At 39.2% G+C, this 19,380-nt stretch overlaps 1 protein-coding gene across 1 annotated transcript in view; it reads right to left on the reverse strand.

Moving 5' to 3' along the window:
• The window catches only part of NLRP14 (NLR family pyrin domain containing 14), a 38,636-nt gene that overhangs the window by 18,728 nt on the left and 528 nt on the right, over positions 1-19,380 (reverse strand). Inside the window, exons 2-5 of the mRNA XM_019456168.2 lie at positions 18,752-18,823; positions 13,443-15,036; positions 9,903-10,073; positions 7,308-7,475 (exon numbers count right to left, since the gene is read on the reverse strand). Coding sequence (XP_019311713.2) covers positions 7,308-7,475; positions 9,903-10,073; positions 13,443-15,036; positions 18,752-18,823 — 2,005 coding nt within the window. The remainder of the gene's footprint in view (positions 1-7,307; positions 7,476-9,902; positions 10,074-13,442; positions 15,037-18,751; positions 18,824-19,380) is intronic.

The following is a 19,380-nucleotide window of genomic DNA, read 5'->3' on the forward strand; positions in this document are numbered from 1 at the left end:
TGAATAATTGTTGTATTCATGTGCATCGCCATGACAAAAAGTCAGAAAAGTTCTGAAAGAGTTCAAAATGTAAAATGTGTAGCCCCCATAATCCTGATTAAATTAACATGCTGGAAATTGTATGACAGAGGTACATTAAATGCAATGCCTTACATAAGGGTATTTTAAATGCTTTAATCCTTTTAAATTTGGTAATTCAAACACACATTTGGAGGGAAAAACCCTGAAGGGTGATAATAATCCAATAAAAACAGGCAATATCCTACTTGCAAATTTCCAGACACACATACACATAGATCAAAAATGAAACACAATGTAATGCATCCAGGAAGCAAAGAACAGAAACGGTAAACACTAAAAAAAGGTTTTCAGCTGGGGATGTAAATATTACATGGCTCATGTTCTTTTGTTCATGATCTGTTTCGCTCTTATCCTTTCCATATTACAAGTTTGAGCTTCTCAAGCTTTCTTCTTTTCCCTTAGTGCTAACAGAATTTCAGCTATGGACTTCCTAATTCCTGACAAATGAAATCTCAGCCTCATAAGAAAATGTTCCCTCTTTCCCTTATAGCTACAAAGAAAAGCAGATGGTATTACAAGTCTGAAAATATTTTATTGTAAAAAAGAAGTCTTATAAGAAGACATGTGGACTTTAGAAATTGCTACTGTGTCTTGTGAAAACAACCCTTAAGTTCTAGTAAGTCTATAATTTTGACCAAGTGTCTTATTTAATAATGTGTCACTCCTGTAATACTCAAATTGCTACTTCTGAATTTCTAAATGTTACAAATATGGAACAGATTGTGTCAAATCAGAAAGATCATCAAGGCTCTCCTCTCCTCTCACGTGCATAAGGAAATAAAAAAATGTAACTCTGGTCTCTTGTTTTCTGAGAGTTTGAAGGTCTTGTCTCAGTTATGTTAATACAAAACATCAATCACCAGTAATTCAATCAAAAGTTGAGTTGATGACGGTGGCTCTAAGCTAACCCCTACATATGGGCCAGTGAAACAGAGGAGACACATTAACTTGCATTTGGGTTCTGGTGGGGAACTGACCCCAACTCTCTCTCTCTCTATAGTGCCCCTACAAGGAGGCCCTTGACTGAAAATTTCCAAGCAAATTATAATTTTTAATATTTGTTACAAATCTGTAATCATCAAGGCAGTATGGTACTGGCACAAAAACAGATACTTATATCAAAGGAACAGAACAGAGAATCCAGAAATGGACCCACAAATGTATGGCCAGCTAATTTTGACAAAGCAGGAAAGAATATCCAATGGAAAAAAAAGTCTCTTCAGACATTGGTACCGGGAAAACTGGACAGCAACATGCAGAAGAATGAACCTGAGCCGCTTTCTTACACCATACACAAAAATAAACTCAAAATGGATGAAAGACCTAAACATAAGATAGGAAGCCATCAAAATCCTAGAGGAGAAAACAGGCAATAACCTCTTTGATTTCAGCTGCAGCAACTTATTACTTGATGTGTCTCTGGAAGCAAGGTAAACAAAAGCAAAAACGAACTATTGGGACCTCATCAAGATAAAAAGTTTCTGCACAGCAAAGGAAACCATCAGCAAAACTAAAAGGCAACCAACAGAATGGGAGAAGATATTTGCAAATGCCATATCAGATAAAGCGTTAGTATCCAAAATCTATAAAGAACTTATCAAACTCCACACCCAAAAAACAAATAATCCAGTGAAGAAATGGGCAAAAGACATGAATAGACACTTTTCCAAAGAAGACATCTAGATAGCTAACAGACACATGAAAACATGCTTAACATCACTCATCATCAGGGAAATACAAATCAAAACCACAATGAGATACTACCTCATACCAGTCAGAATGGCTAACATTAACAACTCAGGCAACAATAGATGCTGGTGAGGATGCGGAGAAACTCTTTTGCACTGCTGGTGGGAATGTAAACTGGTGCAGCCACTCTGGAAAACAGCATGGAGGTTCCTCAAAAAATTAAAAATAGAACTACCCTATGACCCAGTAATAGCACTACTAGGTATTTATCCAAAGGATACAAAAATGTTGACTCACAGGGGCACCCGCACCCCAATGTTTATAGAAGTACTACCAACAATAGCCAAAATATGGAAAGAGCCCAAATATCCACTGACTGAATGGATAAATAAGATGTGGTATGTATATACAATGGAGTATTACTTGGTGATCAAAAAGAATGAAATCTTGCCATATGCAACAACGTGGATGGAACTAGAGTGCATTATGCTAAGCAAAATAAGTCAGAGAAAGACAAATATTATATGATTTCACTTATATGTAGGATTTAAGAAACAGATGAACACAGGGGAAGGGAAGCAGAGACTCTTAAGCACAAAGAAAATGAGGGTTGCTGGAGAGGTGCTGGGTGGGGGATGGGCTAAATGGGTGATGGCATTAAGGAGGGCACTTGTAATGAGCACTGGATGTTACATGTAAGTGATGAATCACTAAATTCTACTCCTAAAATCATTATTACAATATACGTTAACCAGTTTGGATATAAATTTTAAAAAGCAAGCAAATTATAAATTTGTTCTCATTGTTTTTGTTCTCATTGATTGCAGTCTGTGGCTCTGACCAGCTGTGACTGGGTACAGGTCCATTAGGTGGTCCTTGATGCAGCTCACTCAGAAGGAATCCATGTGTCAAGAATAAGCATCTCCTGGTGTGAGACACAGTCAGGGTAGGACTTTATCTGATGCATGATGCCAGTTTTCTCTAGGAGCTGAGGCTCAGTGGAATAAGCTCTTTTATGCTTCTGGCAGCACAGGATTAGAAAATTGCCACTCAAGAGGCATTGCTCAAGAGAAAGTGGCCCTTCCTCAGTTAGAAGGGTCTGCTGCCCTGGAGGATGAACACTCCAGGACCTCAGAACAGCTGTGTGAATGTTCTTTTGTGAAAATGTCTGCTATGTGGTCTCTAGGTTGCCCGAGAATTTTGTAACTTTTTATTTGAATGCGAGATTATTTTTCTTTTTTTTTTTTTTTATTTTTTACTGTATTTAAGAGCGGGCAGGCATGTGCACAAGCTCCCTGTCTGAGCGGGGGAGGGGCAGAGAGAGAGGGAGAAGCCAATATCCCAATCTCTGCGCTGAAAGCATGGAGCCCCACACGGGGCTTCATCTCACTAACCAAAAACCTGACCTGAGCCAAAAATCAAGATTTGGATGCTTAACCAACTGAGCCACCCAAGCACCCCTATTTTTCTGACAGGCATGAGAAATTGAGAAACAGCAGAAGAGTTGTTTCTAAAGGGATATGGTTGCAGAAATTGTTCACTGCAGGAGAAGGTCTTTGGATGAACAAGATAGGCTTCATGGACCTATTACAAATAAAGCTAAATCATTAGATTAAGTTAATTTGTTCTGTAACTTGAAACTTAAAAGATGGTTTTGGGACTCATTCCTGAATTTACCACAGTGAGAAATAAAAATGCAAACATAGATTTTAAGATCACATATGGCTTTGTATTTCTTTAACAAAAAAATCTTTATTATTTACTAATTTTTTTAAGTTAATTTATTTATTTTGAGATAGCACAAACAGGAGTGGGACAGAGAGGATAGACAGAATCCGAAGCAGGCTCCGCTTCAGTACAGAGCCCGGATATGTCAGTACAGAGCCCGGATATGGGGCTCGAACCCATGGACCATGAGTACATGACCTGAGCTGAAATCAAGAGTTGGACACTTAAGCAAATAAGCCACCCAGGCGCCCCTAACAACAACAAAAAAATCTTAAAGAACTTTCTAAATCTCTCACATTTCCCCTGTAGGTTAAGTATTATTTATATTAACATTTAAAAGCATATAAATATAAATCTCAGTACATAATTAAAATGAGTTGCATAAATGACCAACATATTTATAAACTGGAATCTTACAAATCTTGGAATCAGACAATATTGCAAATATTATGCTTTTTGAATCAACTTTTGAGGTGTACTGTGTTGCAATATTCTTAGCAGTGGTTATACTATCTTTAATGTTGACTTAAATATAGTTTCCAAATTTATTGATTTTGGAAACTTAGATAAATAACTAATTTTTAAAATATTCTATTAATCTAAAAATTTCTAAAAATGCTAAACTTCAAAACAAGAACATAAATTACTTTCTTACCAATTTGTTACAGTTTATTCTTCATATTATTCAAATTAAGATGGCAAAAGCAATTGTTGTCTTATATTCCTATTTATGTTTGAACTTAGGGCTTAAATCTTTAAATTACATTTCATTTAAAACCCTGTTTGGGGGGTGCCCGGGTAGCTCATTCAGTTAAACATTCAACTCTCCATTTTGGCCAGGTCATGATCTCATGGTTCATGACTTTGAGCCCTGCATCAGGCTCTGTGCTGATGGTACAGAGCCTGCTTGTGATTCTCTTTCTGCCCCTTCAGCATGCTCTCTCTCTCTCTCTCAAAAATAAACTTAAAAAAAACAAAAAACACTTGTTTGGTATGATTATGAAGCTGTGGATATATATCAGGGTTTATGAAAGTTAATGACTAAAACAGACGTTTTTGTAATAGAGAAAACAGGAATAGTAGTTCAGGTTCCAACTCAAGTCTCTGCCTGCTGGGTCATCTGTGCAGGTGGCAGAAATTCTGATTTCAAAGTATATACACTCTCACTTTTCCAAAGTCTTTTCATATTTACGAGGACCCATTATACTTTTGAACTCTTTATGGTTGTCAACAATTATAACACACTAGAACGATTCTAAACTCCTGGAAAAGCAAAAATTTTCCACTGGTCCATATGCTATCTACATCTTATAAACTATTTTATTCTAGTTAATAATACAGTCAAGGCTGTGGTTGTTATTCCCAGGCACCTTCCTCTTATCTGTTTTGTTTTAAAGTTTTTTGTTGTTGTTGTTGTTTTTTAATTTGAGAGAGAGAGAGAGAACAAGCAGGGGAGGGACAGAGAGCGGGAGACAGAATCCCAATCCCGATGTGGGGCTCATACTCACAAACTTGACCTGAGCTGAAGTCAAGAGTCACACGCTTAACTGACTGAGCCACCTGGGTGCCCCATCTTCCTCTTATCTTGATCAACTAATCAGTTTGTTCTTGCAACTATTTTAGATAGTACCCTTCTGGAATATTCTCTAATTCAAAATCTTTGAAGATGTAGGGAGTGTTTTACGTTAATACTGTTTCGGTACTCTTCACGTGGCTGTTTGGTGGAATCAACTGCTCCCTCACCTTGCTATTAACCCCCAATTGCAGAGCACAGGCAAAATAAGAAAGGATTCTGGGCACAATGAGGCATTATTAGTTTGCCCAAGGTTTTTGTTTTTCCCCTTATTTGCTCAACATACTTTACGAACTACCCTATCATCAGGCTCACAAGGTGGAAAAAATTATCAGGACAAGGAGAGTAGATACTTCTCCCCCTTCTGGAGGGGAACCTTTAGTACATAGTAGAGTGAAATCTTCACATGAAATTAGTGATTGTATGTACCTTTCCAGTACACTCACGTATAAGGGCTGATAGGAGTCTCTCAGCAATTTAAAGTTTTCTTAAATACTTTATATTTGCAAAGTTCCTACAGTAATTGGGGATCTTCTGTGAGGCAGCCTGGCAGAGGTCTACTGATTTATCAATGCTTTCGCTGCTCACATCAACTAGAATCAGTGGGAATAGTAAAACAGCAAAATGCAATTTGACAATGTTAAGCTCAGCATGAACTATGCTTAAACCAGACTACCGTGGCCAGTCAACTGTCCACAGCTGTTAGGACATGAGGTCTAAAGTAAACGTAAAATTGAAACTTTCTCCAGAGCGTTAATACGAAGTCTATAAGACTATCGATTACTTCCAGGAGTTACTCACAATGGGAGAGCATCCAATCCTACGTAAGGCAGTGCTCAATTATTACAAAGCTCTGGTGACTTCTGCCACCAAAAAATTTTATTTACTGATATAAGGAGCCCCACTGGTTGACACAGACAGATGGTTTCCTATTTGAAAGCCTAGTAACTGGGTCTACCTTAAGGCCTATCAGTGGAAAACATTGTTCAAATCTCAGCTGATGAAAAAGATCTTACCCCAGTCCTGCTGCTCTGTCAAGTGCCAAGGCATTTTTGTCTTGGACCCATGGCTCCCACTGTAAGAAAACATCTTTCCTTCCATTTAACAGTTTTTTGCTACTAACATGTTTCACTTGTAGACAGAAGAACCAATGACCTACTTCTCACTTGGGTTCCATACTAGAAGCTGCAGGTTACTGAAAATTCCTCACCATGTCCTAAAACTACTTCACAGATGGTAATACTAATACCCCCCAACCTGGCCTGCCGACAATTGAACTCAACCCATGTTCAAGAAGCATCCAACAACTTTCTGGATATGGTGTAAGTAAATTTCATCCTACAAAAACTGGGGAGACTTAAGAATTCCCAATGTTAATACAGTTCACCTGCCTATGGTCAAAAAGAAGGTCTTGTTCCACATTTTACTTGTGATTTCTACATATAGATTATAATTTGCTTCTAACAAATACAGACCTATCCTGGCCTTTCATGCATCAAGGTTCTGCCTTACTCCCCCACCCCACCCCACCCCTCAAATGAGTCCAGGGATAAAAACTTCTAAGGTAAAATTTATTGCAATGATTTTTTATTTTGCTTTGGTTTGGTTTTATTTTGTCAAAAACTGAATTAAAAACCCTTCACTGGAAAATAATATCTCCCTTGTAACCAGTCACACAAATGTGGGGACCTAGTAGGATTGCCAACCCTCTCACTTTCAGAGAAAATCAGACCCAGCACTAGGATCCACAGTGTGTGAGAATGAACAAACACCTTGACAGTTGACAGTCACTGTGCTCTTCCTCCTCGGCTTTCTGTACTGGTCACCGAGTTGCAATTATAAGGGGAGGGTGATTTGTTATCAAAACTTAAGTAAAACTGAGCTTGCTTAACACTGGCCCCAGTTAGCATTAGTACATTCTTTTCTGTAAGCGTTCAAAGATACAATAAATACACATATGGCTGCACTTAAATATAAATAATTTTAAATTCTGGGTCTGGTTTTTTTTTTAATTTAGGAAATGTTGACATGGAACCATACAACGAGGGGTCTTTAGTGGGGGGATGGAAGCAATTAAAAGTCCTGTCAGGAGAAAATTACCCTGAATCTGGGGATTCCTGCCATTCTATATCATGAAAATAGATTTAAGCTGGCCCTATGAATAGTAAATCCAGGCTGTAAAGTCTGTTTGGACAGACAAAAGTCTCAGTTATAACAAAAAAACCTCACAACTTACCTCAGATTCTGTAGTTTACACTCTGGGTTTTTCAAGGCTTCACACAAGGACTTTACTCCATTGTCCCCTACATCACTCCCTTTCAGGTCAAGATGCATCAGATTCTGGTTGTGAGTCAAGGAACTAGCAATATCCCGACAACCATCAGGGAAAGAAAGAAATCTCATCCTTCAGAATAAAAATAGGCAGGGGGGGATTACAAAATTATTCATATCCTGGTTATAGCACTCACTTTCTTTTCAAAACCAACTCTTAGATAACTAAATATTCCTGCCGTTTCTTATTTTACTGTGGATTTCTCAGATTTCACAATTTCTCAGAAATCTGAGTTTCAGGATGTTGCTTAGAAAAATAATTGGGTTACTACTTAGATAGCCATTACATCCTGACAACTGATATCCTCAACTTTTTTTTGACCTTGAAGGAAAAGAAGGTAATAACATCAGGAAAAGCAGAAGAGGAGGTTTTGAACTCTTAATCCTAGGAATGACTACCAGAAATAATGGGGGATATTCCAAATACTTCATTACAGCATTAATTCACATTGAATCCTTTAAATAACCCCAGGTGAGTTCATAATTAATATCAACTGTTTGATGTGCAACATTAACAAAACATATCACTGCAAAAGACGCTGTCATCTTGTGGACTTTAAGTGTACAGAGACAGCCCAAAGCTAAATATGGGAGGAAGTTAAGTATGCCCCTTTTTCTTCCTAGCTATTATCTGCTATTCAGTCACTGTTAGCTATATCTGATTCTTCTGTAAGTGCCTCTGGTAGTCCCAAATGCCTAATATGCTTACACTGCTACTAACTGTTCAAAACATCCCTGTGTAACATCACCTCTCCTCCCTTTCATCCACCACCTAACCTTCACCCTCACTCCCCTTCTAGCCAAGCACAGGAAAATAAAACTTTTACCTGTTTACAGCATTAACCATCATCATCCAGTAAAAGTGCCTAATGCACTCACTAAATATAAATTGGAAGTACGATTTCATGTGTTAAGGAAAAAGGACTTGAAGTAAGACCACATTGAGGTGAGAAAGACTAACAGCTACTTTCATGGTGTCACCCCCTAAGGGACCCTTGCACTGTAAAAGAGGGAGCCATTTAACCCCAGAGAAGGCAGTAGCAATTTCAGGGCTTTAGATTGGTGACTTTCAGTAAAAGGAAAATGTAGGGGAGATGCCTGGGGGTGAATGAAAAGGATTTCCAGGAACCCCTTGATCATGACATCTATGCAGTTGACTACACCATCTATGGTGCAAAACCAGACCAAATATGGTACTTTAAATCTAAGGTCAGATCTCACTGAAAACATGGAGATTCCAAGGGAAACATTTAGGGAGAAGCCTGTCCCCCTCCCCTAAAAAAAGAACATCAATCTCCAGTGCTAATCGTTTGTTCAGTATTCAATACATATTACTGAGCACTAATTAGGCCTTGAGCACATGGATGGGCATTGAATACAGTACTAAATAGCATCAGTTCCAGCTCTTAGTAGAGCCAGTAGACAAAAGGGAGAAAGCCATGCAAACCAGCAAATGTAAAAAAATGATAGGGTCTGTAGAATCAAATTAGGATATAATAAAGACAAGTAGCAAATGTTGGCCAGGATGAGGAGCAGGTGGAACTTTCATACATTGTCAGTAGGACTACAAAATGGCACAATCACTCTAAAGAGCTGGATGGCAATTTATTAACAGGTTAAACATCCATCTGTAAACTGGCAGTTCCATTCCTAAATATTAGCCCAAGAGATGAGAACATATATCACACACATGCAAAATTCATACAAAAATAGTCATAGCAGCCTTACTCATTATAGCCAAAAACTGGAAACAACACAGGAGTCTATTCAAAAGAGAATGAATGAGCTGCAGTAGGTCAAACAATGGAATACTCCCATCAGCAATAAAAAGAAACAGGCTACTAAAACATACAACTACATAGGTAAATTTTTAAAACATTTCGTTGAGCAAAAGAATACAGACACAACACGTACATACTACATGAAGCAATCAAAACTATTTACAAGAACAGACAAAGCTAATCTATAGTTATAAATTTAGAAAGTGGTTGCCTTTGAGACTGGATAGGGTAAGAAAACTAATAGAAGGGGGTAGAAGGAAACTTCCAGCGGTGATGGAATTATTCTCTAGCTTGTTTTGGGTATTGGTTACATAGGTATATGCAATCATCAAGCTTGACTAGACACTTACTATCTGTGCCTTTTATTAAATGTAAATTATTCCTCAATAGAAAGAAATTAAAAAGAAAAATAGTGTACTCCAGAACCTATCTTTGAAAATGCTGTTGAGCTGCCTAGAATGCCTTAGCTCTGTGTCCTTCCTCACGTACAAAATTCCTTATCGGGCCTCAAAAAACACATGTCAATAGCTGCTACACTCCCAGAACAAGTTAGGTATGCTTCCACATCCCCAGAGGTTTCCACTGGTGGTGTTCTTAAAGTAGTTTACACCGTGGATTTTAAATATTTGTTTACTATTGGATCCCCTAATAAGTAGTAGCCAATGGGACAAAGAAAGAAGGTGGAATAACTCCATTAGATTTTCTGATGCCAAACTTACAATAGCTTTTGTAGTTTACAGCTTGGATGCCTCAGTTCCTGATAAAAAGTCTTCATGGCTAATTCATTGAGGTTGCTATGACACAGGTCCAATTCTCTCAAGTGTTCATTTGTATGAAGCACTGAACAGAGATCTTGCCAGCAATGAGTAATATGACCACCATCCCTTCGCCTAGATAATTGAGAAAAAGAAAAGATGGATTTATCTGTTTCAACCAGGGCACCTGTCAGAAGATGGTGTTGGGTGAAAGGAAGTATACCCCGAAAATGGTGAGTACATCAGTGCAGGTCTGTTGTGGGCGCAGTCCACCCGAAAATCTTCCTCTTGGCACCCCAAAGGCTTTGTTTGCCAAGTAACTCTCTCACCCCCTCAACATATTTCTTCAACACACAAAACTACACTAGAGACTTCACTTTGGAGGAAGAGACTTAGGAAGGACAATCCGGAGGTCTTCAAATACCCAAAGAGCCAGTATCAAGAAGAAAAATAAGACTACAAAGAGTAAGAATAGGAGTAATAGGGAGACATCTGGGGACAGGGTGGAGACTAAGAAGCCCGGGTTTTGAGCTCCAGTTCTCCCGTTGACTAGCTACATCTCTTTAGGTAAGTCACATCAGTTCTAGGAGCTCTGAGCTCTCTTCATGTATGAAATGGAAATTCTATCTCCCTTCACAGGACTGTGAGGATTTAATAGTCAAATTTAGTACATACACAAAGGCACTCTGTAAATTTGTAACTGTTGTATAATTTAACTAATAGGCATACTATTGACAAACTCATTATAAACAAAGGTTAGTAAGGAATAAAGCAGAGGACATCCTTATAATTATAAGCAAAAGCTCTACAACAAAACAGTCCTGAGTCCCAACTCTGCCTTTCACTAAACTGGCTGATCTGGCAACATCACTAGCCTAGGCGAGCCTCAGTTTCTTCATCTTAAACAATGAAGATAATAGTATCTATTTCTTAGGATTACTGTGAAGATTCAGTAAGAATCTATACAAAATGCTTAACAAAGGTTTCCCATTGTAAATGCTAACAATCGATAGCTGTTTATTTATATTAAAATACATAAAAGTCTAGCATGTTGCCTTATACAAATAGTTGCTATAGGAGAGGGAAAAAAAAAAGCATCTTTTTCCCTGTGGCCTCCTAGGTTCTCCCCGGGGCCCTCTAAATTGGACGGGCAAAAGACAGATTAACAAGAGAAAAGCATACAAATTGTATTAGCATATGCATTGTAGACCTACATGGGAGGAATTCAGTGATGAGTAACTCAGAGATGTAGGCATTATTTGGGTTTATATAGCTAATTTAGTGGGGGAAAGGCAGAGGGAGAAAAGGCACTTGTGGAAAAACAAAGGACTTGTTGGAAAGATAAATGGACCCTTAAGAGAACAGAGAAGAGACAGGATAGTTTGTGACAACATCCACCTGGGTGTGGTGCCAACTTGCCTCCAAGAAGAAATTAGAGAAATTGCTTGCAGGGAGGGGATTCATGACAGTTGAGTTCTTTTTAGAGGCTCTGCCTGTAGGCAGGTAAGGAGCTTCAGGAACTCAAATGCTTTCAGCTCAGAATACTTCTAATGGAAAAGTGGCATATTTTGGGGTGGCATATCCTGATCTCCTTCACTACCCAATAAATACTGGTTTCCCCATACCTTACTTAAAAATTGGATTGAATAACATTGCAGAGTGCTGGCCTCTGTTACCACCTGAGGTCTTAAATTTGAGAAAACTAGGCAATACATCATTCATTCAAACATTTAAGTGCCTACTACGTAGAAATGCTGTGGAAGGGGTGTGTGGGTGGCTTAGTAGGTTAAGTGTATGACACTTGATTTCAGATCAGTTCATAATCTCACAGTTTGTGAGTTTGGGCCCCGATTCAGGTTCTGTGCTGACAGTGCAGAGCCTGCTTGGGATTCTCTCTCTCCCTCTCTCTTTCTGCCCCTCCCCCACTCATGTGCATGCTCTGTGTCCAAAAAAAAAAAATATATATATATATATATATATTAAAAAAAAAAGAAATGTTATGGGATATAACAGTGAACAAGACAGATAGCGATGCTATTAAATTTACAACATTGTTTTGTTGTGGAAGACACTGACCTACCTATAATGTGCCTCTTGGAACACTGGGTTTCTCAGACTCTTATTTTAGCAACAAGGCCAACTCTAGTATTATATAACACTAGAACACAGATGAAGGGAAGGTAGCCTGAGGACTAGCAATATAATGGCCAGAATGTCTTCTTAATGTTTACTCTTGGGCATAAAATACATTCTAACACCCTGGGTTCAATCACATCTTTAAACAGAACCACTAAGTCAGAATTGAGAAGACAGACTGAATGAGATTACTTAGAACACCCCGAGAACAGTAAAGGTCATGGCATCCGAGCCTAGAATTTTCTCACAGCTAAGGAGAAATGAAATGTATGTCCTTACAAGGGAGATGGTTCTGTGATTGTACCTAATGGCAACAAGGCAGTGTGGGTTAAGCTGGAAAACCAAGGACTCACAATCCTATGTAGGACCTCAGTCAAATTAATATCTTTTGATACCTCAGGGTTTTTACTAGTAGGCTTTTACTAGGATTGTTGAGAGCCTAAATGAGCTGGGACTTAGAAGACTGTCAGCATATGGTCAAGCAGATGCTAGCTATTATCTGATGTGTGTTGAACCGACAATTGTGCACTTACTATCCAGGCAAACTTCTCTGAATCAAAGTTTTGTAATCTGAAAAATAAACTGAGATATGCTTTTGACCAGCATTGAACTGGGTAAGAGATTAAATTTCCCATGCACTAGACAACTATGTACCACATACATTGCCCTCAAGTTCAGTTAAATCTGGAGCTAATCCCATAGTTGAATTCTTCCCCCAGGCATAGATGGAGTCAGAAAAGGCAATTCAAGGAAGAGAAGAGGATAAAATAATAGGCATAAAACTCTAAAGACTCATTATTTCAAAATACTCATTCAGCCCCTACTATTTCTTACCCACATCGTACTCTCTCCAGTTAGGTGTTAAAGGGCTGAGACCTTTCATGAACTACAAAGCAAAGACTGACCTAAGTCTAGGCTACAGGGAAGGTGAGCTAGGTCAGCAGCTTATAGAGGAACAGATAGATACCCTATATAAACGAGCTTCAGCAAGAAATTCCCATTCCCTTGTTCTTCTGGAGGGCATTCTTTTTAAAAGTTAAACGTGTACCATACTGGATGCAACTTTGTGCTAGGATGTGACCTGAAGATTATTTCTAGTTAAGGGTGTTGACAGGTGATAGCTCTCAGCCAAGCCCCTTTCTTGATACTGCCCTCAGGCCAAGAGAGCCACTTCAGGCATATTTTTGTCCTTTCCTCACCAGTAGCCACTACTGGTCAATAAGGGGTTTCAGTGCTTCCCCTCCTTGCCTCAAGGTAGGACAAGCCTGAAGGGTTATCCTGGCTCTGGCACCTCAGCTCAACAATTCCCCCCCTCTCACCAATGAAATCTATTTCCCTCACTCCCTGACAGGGAACTTCCATGCTTACCAAATTTCAGCTAGGGGGCTTGAGTTTAACATCTTCTCAAATACCATGGTTACTGACAGTTTCATGGTCCGTAAACATTGGCAGTGCTTAAGGCAGAATGAAGATACAAGCAAATGGATTTTCCCACAAATATTAATGACAATCTTTTGGAAATAGCTCATTGCCTGGCTTATATAAGCTTCATCTTGAGTCTCATACAGATAGAAAAACAACTCCAGAAATTCCACCTGTGCTGGAAAATCTTCACTGTTTCCCATCATCTCCAGCCACTGAAGTATCTTCCATTTTATCTCTAGTGACATTTTACAGCTAAAAGTTTTCTCCAGTTGTTTTACTCGATCTTCATTCAAAAGGCCAAACAAAAAGCATTTCATCTGTGTCAGATGGGGGTCTTTATAACTGTTGCTTTCAAGCAACAGCTTCAAGTCTTCGAAAGACTGAAAGGAACTGTTCTTGGTTCCCCAGCTGTCTTGCAACATATAGAACATAGCTGCAAGAAACTCCTGAACGTGCAGGTGGGTGAACATGTAGCAATTTTCATACTCCATGTCCTTTTGAAGAATATTGAGGTCCAGGAAAATTGACACATCCGATTTAGATAAGCCATGCTTTCTGAGATTCTCCCTGTAAAATACAGATGTCATGGTCCACACTCCTTTGGCAGCCAAGTGGCACAGGCTGCTCAGTTGGGTTTGGCTGGGTAGACTAGCACTGTTTCCATCTACTGGTGGGAACAAGCTAGAGATATAGCAGATAAACAGCGCTGTTGTTGTTTTGCAGGTTAACGTGATGTCACCACCCTTCTCTATTTGCTGCTCCAGACAGGTACAAAGAAGCCAGCACACTAGGGGGACTTTACACATGCTAAAAGCCATCTCATTGCTTCTTAGTGAATTGAATACTTGCAAAGCTCTCTTCCGGTCTTCAAAACATTGGTAAATATACTCCTCTCTCGCACCCTTAGACATACCCAGCAACTCTACAGAATGCGGATTCTTCAACAGAGGCTTCAGTTTCTTACAAGCTGTGAGTCTTGTTGTCACCAATAAGGATGACTCAGGGAGCATCACTTTCCTCAGCAGACTACTGAGAAGGAAGGACACTGGGTGTACCTGGGTCCAGTCCTCACACAGCACAGACTCAGGTTCCTCAAAGGCGAAGTTCAGCTCATCAAAACTATCAATAATAAAAAGGAGACTGCCGGGCTGGGACATGATCCTTTCAATGGGGCCTTCTGTGCTGGGCCAGTCCTTTGATATCATTTGAACAAAACTTCGTTCTCTAAACTGGTTGATTTCTCTTGCATTGAGATAAAAAACATAGCTAAACCTCTGCTGGTAGAGATTTCCCTGGGCCCAATCTACCACTGCTTTTCTCACCAAGGTTGTTTTCCCAACTCCAGCAGGCCCCTGGAGCACCACTGTCTGTGGCTGCTCACCGGTTTTCACATCCACGTCAAACAGATGTTCCAACAGTTCTTGATCTTTCTGAGCAACTCCAGGATGTAAATCTTCAGGTTCTCCAAATAAACACTTCTTATCCCACGTGATACAATATTTTTCTGTTATTTGGGTTCTGTATTCTGTTCCATCACCTAAGTTAGTGAGAATGGAGCAGGAAAAAAAAAAAACACAGATACACATGATCAAAGCGAATTCTGTCAATTGCAGTGTCAAGAACACTGGACTTGAAGTCAAGAACAAGCAATAATGTGCACTCAAATCAAAGTGCAGCTGGTTTAGGTAAGAATATAAGTAAAACTAAAACATGTTCCTATAGATTTAAAACATGCATAAGAAACTGACAAAACAAGAATGAATTTATGGTGGAAAGTAAAAATTAGATTTGCTCTAAAAATGTGTTCTCTTTGGGGCATCTGGCTGCCTCAGTCAGTAGAGCTTCCAGCTCTTGATCCTGGGGTTGTGAATTCAAGCCACACATTGGGCATGGAGCCTACTTAAAACAAAAAAAGAGAAATATGTTCTCCTTGTACTCTTCCTCTATAGAGGGAAAAAAAAGATGCCTTATGCGGAGAGCACAGTCATCATCCAGATGAAAAAAGAACACAGGTCAATTAACAGTGATAGCCAGGGAAGACCTGAAGACATATCTGAATCTATAGATCGAAATAATCTGCCTTTTAGTAAACTATGAAGAATAATGAACATTGAAACATAGCCTGAAGAATATTTAAAGAAAAGAAAAATATTCCCTTTTCTAGATGTGTCTCCTTAGGTAAAGGAAACAAAAGCAAACCACTGGTTTGCTGCACAGCAAAATAAAAATATTCTGCACAGCAAAGGAAACAATCAACAAAACTAAAAGACAACCTACCGAATGAGAGAAGATATTTGCAAATGATATATCTGATAAAGGGTTAGTACTCAAAATATATAAACAACTTCTACAACCCGGGGTGCTTGGCTGGCTCAGTTGGTAGAACATGCGACTCTTGGTCTTGGGGTTGTAAGCTCAACCCCCATGTTGGGTGCAGAGATTCCTTTTTAAAAATTTTTTAAGTTTATTTATTTATTTTGAGAGAGAGAGAGAGAGAGAGAGAGAGAGAGTGAGTGTGTGTGTGCACAAGCAGGGGATAGGCAGAGAGAAGGTGAGACAGAATCCTCAGCAGGCTCCAACTATCAGCACAGAGCCTGACATGATGCTTAAACTCACAAACCGTGAGATCATGACCTAAGCCAAGATCAAGAGTTAGATGCTTAACCGACTGAGCCATCCAGGCACCCCAATAAATATTTTTTTAAAGAACTTCTACAACTCAATGCCAAAAAACCCAAGTAATCCAATTAAAAATGGGCAAAAGACATGAATAGACATTTCTCTAAAGAAAACACCCAGATGCCCAACAGACACAAGATTTTCATCATCACTCATCATCAGGGAAATACAAATCAAAACCATAATGAGATATCACCTCACACCTGTCAGAATGGCTAAAATCAACAACAATAGAAACAACAAGTGTTGGAGAAGATGTGGAGAAAAAGGAACCCTTGTGCACTGTTGGTGGGAATGCAAACTGGTACAGCCATTACGGAAAACAGTATGGAGATTCCTCACAAAATTAAAAATAGAACTACTATACAATCCAGTAATCCCACTACTGGGTATTTACTCAAAGAATATGAAAACACCAATTCAAAAAGATATATGCACCCCTATGTTTATTGCAGTATTACTTAAAAGAGCTAAGAAATGGAAGCAGCCTAAGTGTTTACTGATAGATGAATGGATAAATAAAAAGTGGTATATACATATGATGGAATATTACTCAGCCATAAAAAAGAATGAAATCTTGCCATCTGCAACAACATGGATGAGCTAGAGAGTATAATGCTAAGCAGAATAAGTCAGAGAAAGACAAACATCACATGATCTCACTCATATGTGAAATTTAAGAAACAAAATAAATGGACAAAGGAAAAAAAAAACAAAGAGACAAACCAAAAACTAGATTCTCAACTACAGAGAACCGATGGTTACCAGAGGAGAGGTGGGTGGGGGGATGGGTGAAATAAGTGATGGGGATTAAGAGTACACTTATCATGATGAGCACTTGAGTAATGTACAGAATTGTTGAATTACTACATTGCATGCCTGAAACTACTATAACACTGTGCGTTAACTATACTGGAATTAAAATTAAAAATATATTCCGAAGTGTCCAAGCAAAGTGAAAACATAGTTTCACCCTTACCTAGTTAAGTCCAATTCCTTCTTTAGATCTTAAATGTCACTGTTCAGAGAACCTGTCTCTGAACCCCAATGCTAGAATAGTTCTCTTTCATTTTTCTCAAAACATGCTATATTTTCATTCACAGTACATCTCACAAGCTACAATTACTTTTAAACGTAAATAATTCTTTTCTTTATTCTACCAGGGCATTCAGTACAAACATCTAACACAATTCATGTCCTACGAGATTATGCTTAGATCTCCTCCAGAAGAAGGTAGGTATTGCAAGGCAGATACACTCTACTAAATATTATACCATAAAAAGAGTAACACTTAAAAGAAAATTGGGATTATGAGGATGATTGGTTCTTAATTTTTAATGTTTATTTATTTTTGAGAGACAAAGTGTGAGTGGGGGATGGGCAGAGAGAGAGGGGGACAGAGGATCCAAAGAGGGCTCTATGCTGATAGCAGCGAGCCCAATGTGGGGCTCAAACCCACAAACCACGAGATCATGACCTGAGCCAAAGTTGGACACTGAACTGACTGAGCCATCCAGGTGCACCTATGAGGATGACTTACTTTCTTCATGGTACTTTTATCTATCTTCCAAATTTTCTAACAGTTAATTTCTACAAGAAGGAATCCTAATTTCCTAAATTTATGGTCAGTAATAAATACCATAAGAATAAACTTCCTTACACTGAATCAGAAATTAAGCTCAAAGCAAAAAGTTATCTTCAAGATCACTTAACACAGGAAGCATTTTTTATTTATTAGTGCTTGGAATAAAGCAGGTATCAATTACTTCTTGAGTGAAGTAATGTGGCCCAGGAGCACCTGGGTGGCTCAGTTGGTTAAACGTCCAATTCTTGGTTTCGGCTCAGGTCATGATCTCATGGTTCATGGGTTTGCGCCCCACATTGGGCAGCATCGAGACTGCTTGGGATTCTCTCTTTGCCTCTCTCTGCAGTCCCCCTGCTTGCTCTCTCTCAAATAAACATTAAAAAAAAAAAAAAAAAAGAAGAATAACGTGGCCCATCAGAAAGCAGCATAGCTGGGTTAAGAATGATTTCTTACTTGATCAAGTTTCTTTCTACTGTAATTCCATTTACAGAAACTAGAATTCAACTACATGGAATTTAAAACTAAGCAGGGGGGATGGAAATGGTATTGAACGAAGACTAAGAAGACCTGGTTCTAGAAACTACATGCTATACGGACTAGCTGGTCACCACTCTTGGAACTCAATTACAGCATCGTTTCTAAAGGAAGGAAGTAGATGTGATAAGCCGAATAGTCCCTGCCAAACTCAGGGACTCTCTAACTTGTAAATGAGACGCGAATATACCTTTCTTCATCAGACTGTGAACTTCTGACTGGGCGTTTCCAAATACTATGCTCACTGAGGACCTGAATTAACACGGCCCAGATTCTGACCTCAGCCAGAGAGCCAGTTTTGTTGACTCTTTTTGAATAACCATCAACAGGTAGTATATTAGAAGTTAAGAAGAGGTGAACAACTGTCTCCTGGGGCATAACCCCCCATCACATTTCAAACACTCAACCTCCTCCCAAATCTGACAACAAAACAAAAACCCAAACATCTGCTCACCCTGCACTGCCTCCTGCTCATCTTGTTCCTCTTGTGTCCTGGCATCCTCTGGTCCCAGGGAATGGGCTGTCCCTGCAACAGGTTCCAACAGGATTGTGAGATTCACCAAAAACAAGGAAAGCTTTACTGACAGCCATACAGGGGCCAGAATGGCCCTCAGTGGTCCAATTCTAGGACATCTGGGCTTAAGAAAAGCAGAGCCAACAGAGCCTCGACTCCACCAGCTTAGCCAGGGGAGAAGTGATGTGTCAGCACCACTGTAGCAGAGACCTCTTGCGAGGCCCTCCATCCTGTAGTTAGGGCAAGTGGTCTAGCCTAAGCCTGGTCTACACTGACCTCGCAGGGATATGGTGAGGTTCCTAGAAAATAATGAATACACACTTTGTAGCTGTAAAGCCTTGTAAAGCATACGAGTAAGGAAGTTTTGACGTCTATAATATTTCATACTTAGGAATGACCAGAAATATTGGCTTGGCTTATGCCCCTTAACAAAATTTTGCCCATTCCTCCTATGTTAGCAAAGATCTTAAATCATATTTGAAATTACTTAAAATTTAGTGCAACCTAGGACTGACTATCTGCAGCAGTTCAGGCACAGGAACACCAGATGGGACAATTATTATCACTCA

Source organism: Panthera pardus, unplaced genomic scaffold (genome assembly GCF_024362965.1).
Source record: "Panthera pardus isolate Hobbes unplaced genomic scaffold, ASM2436296v1 HiC_scaffold_12, whole genome shotgun sequence".
NCBI lineage: Eukaryota > Metazoa > Chordata > Mammalia > Carnivora > Felidae > Panthera > Panthera pardus.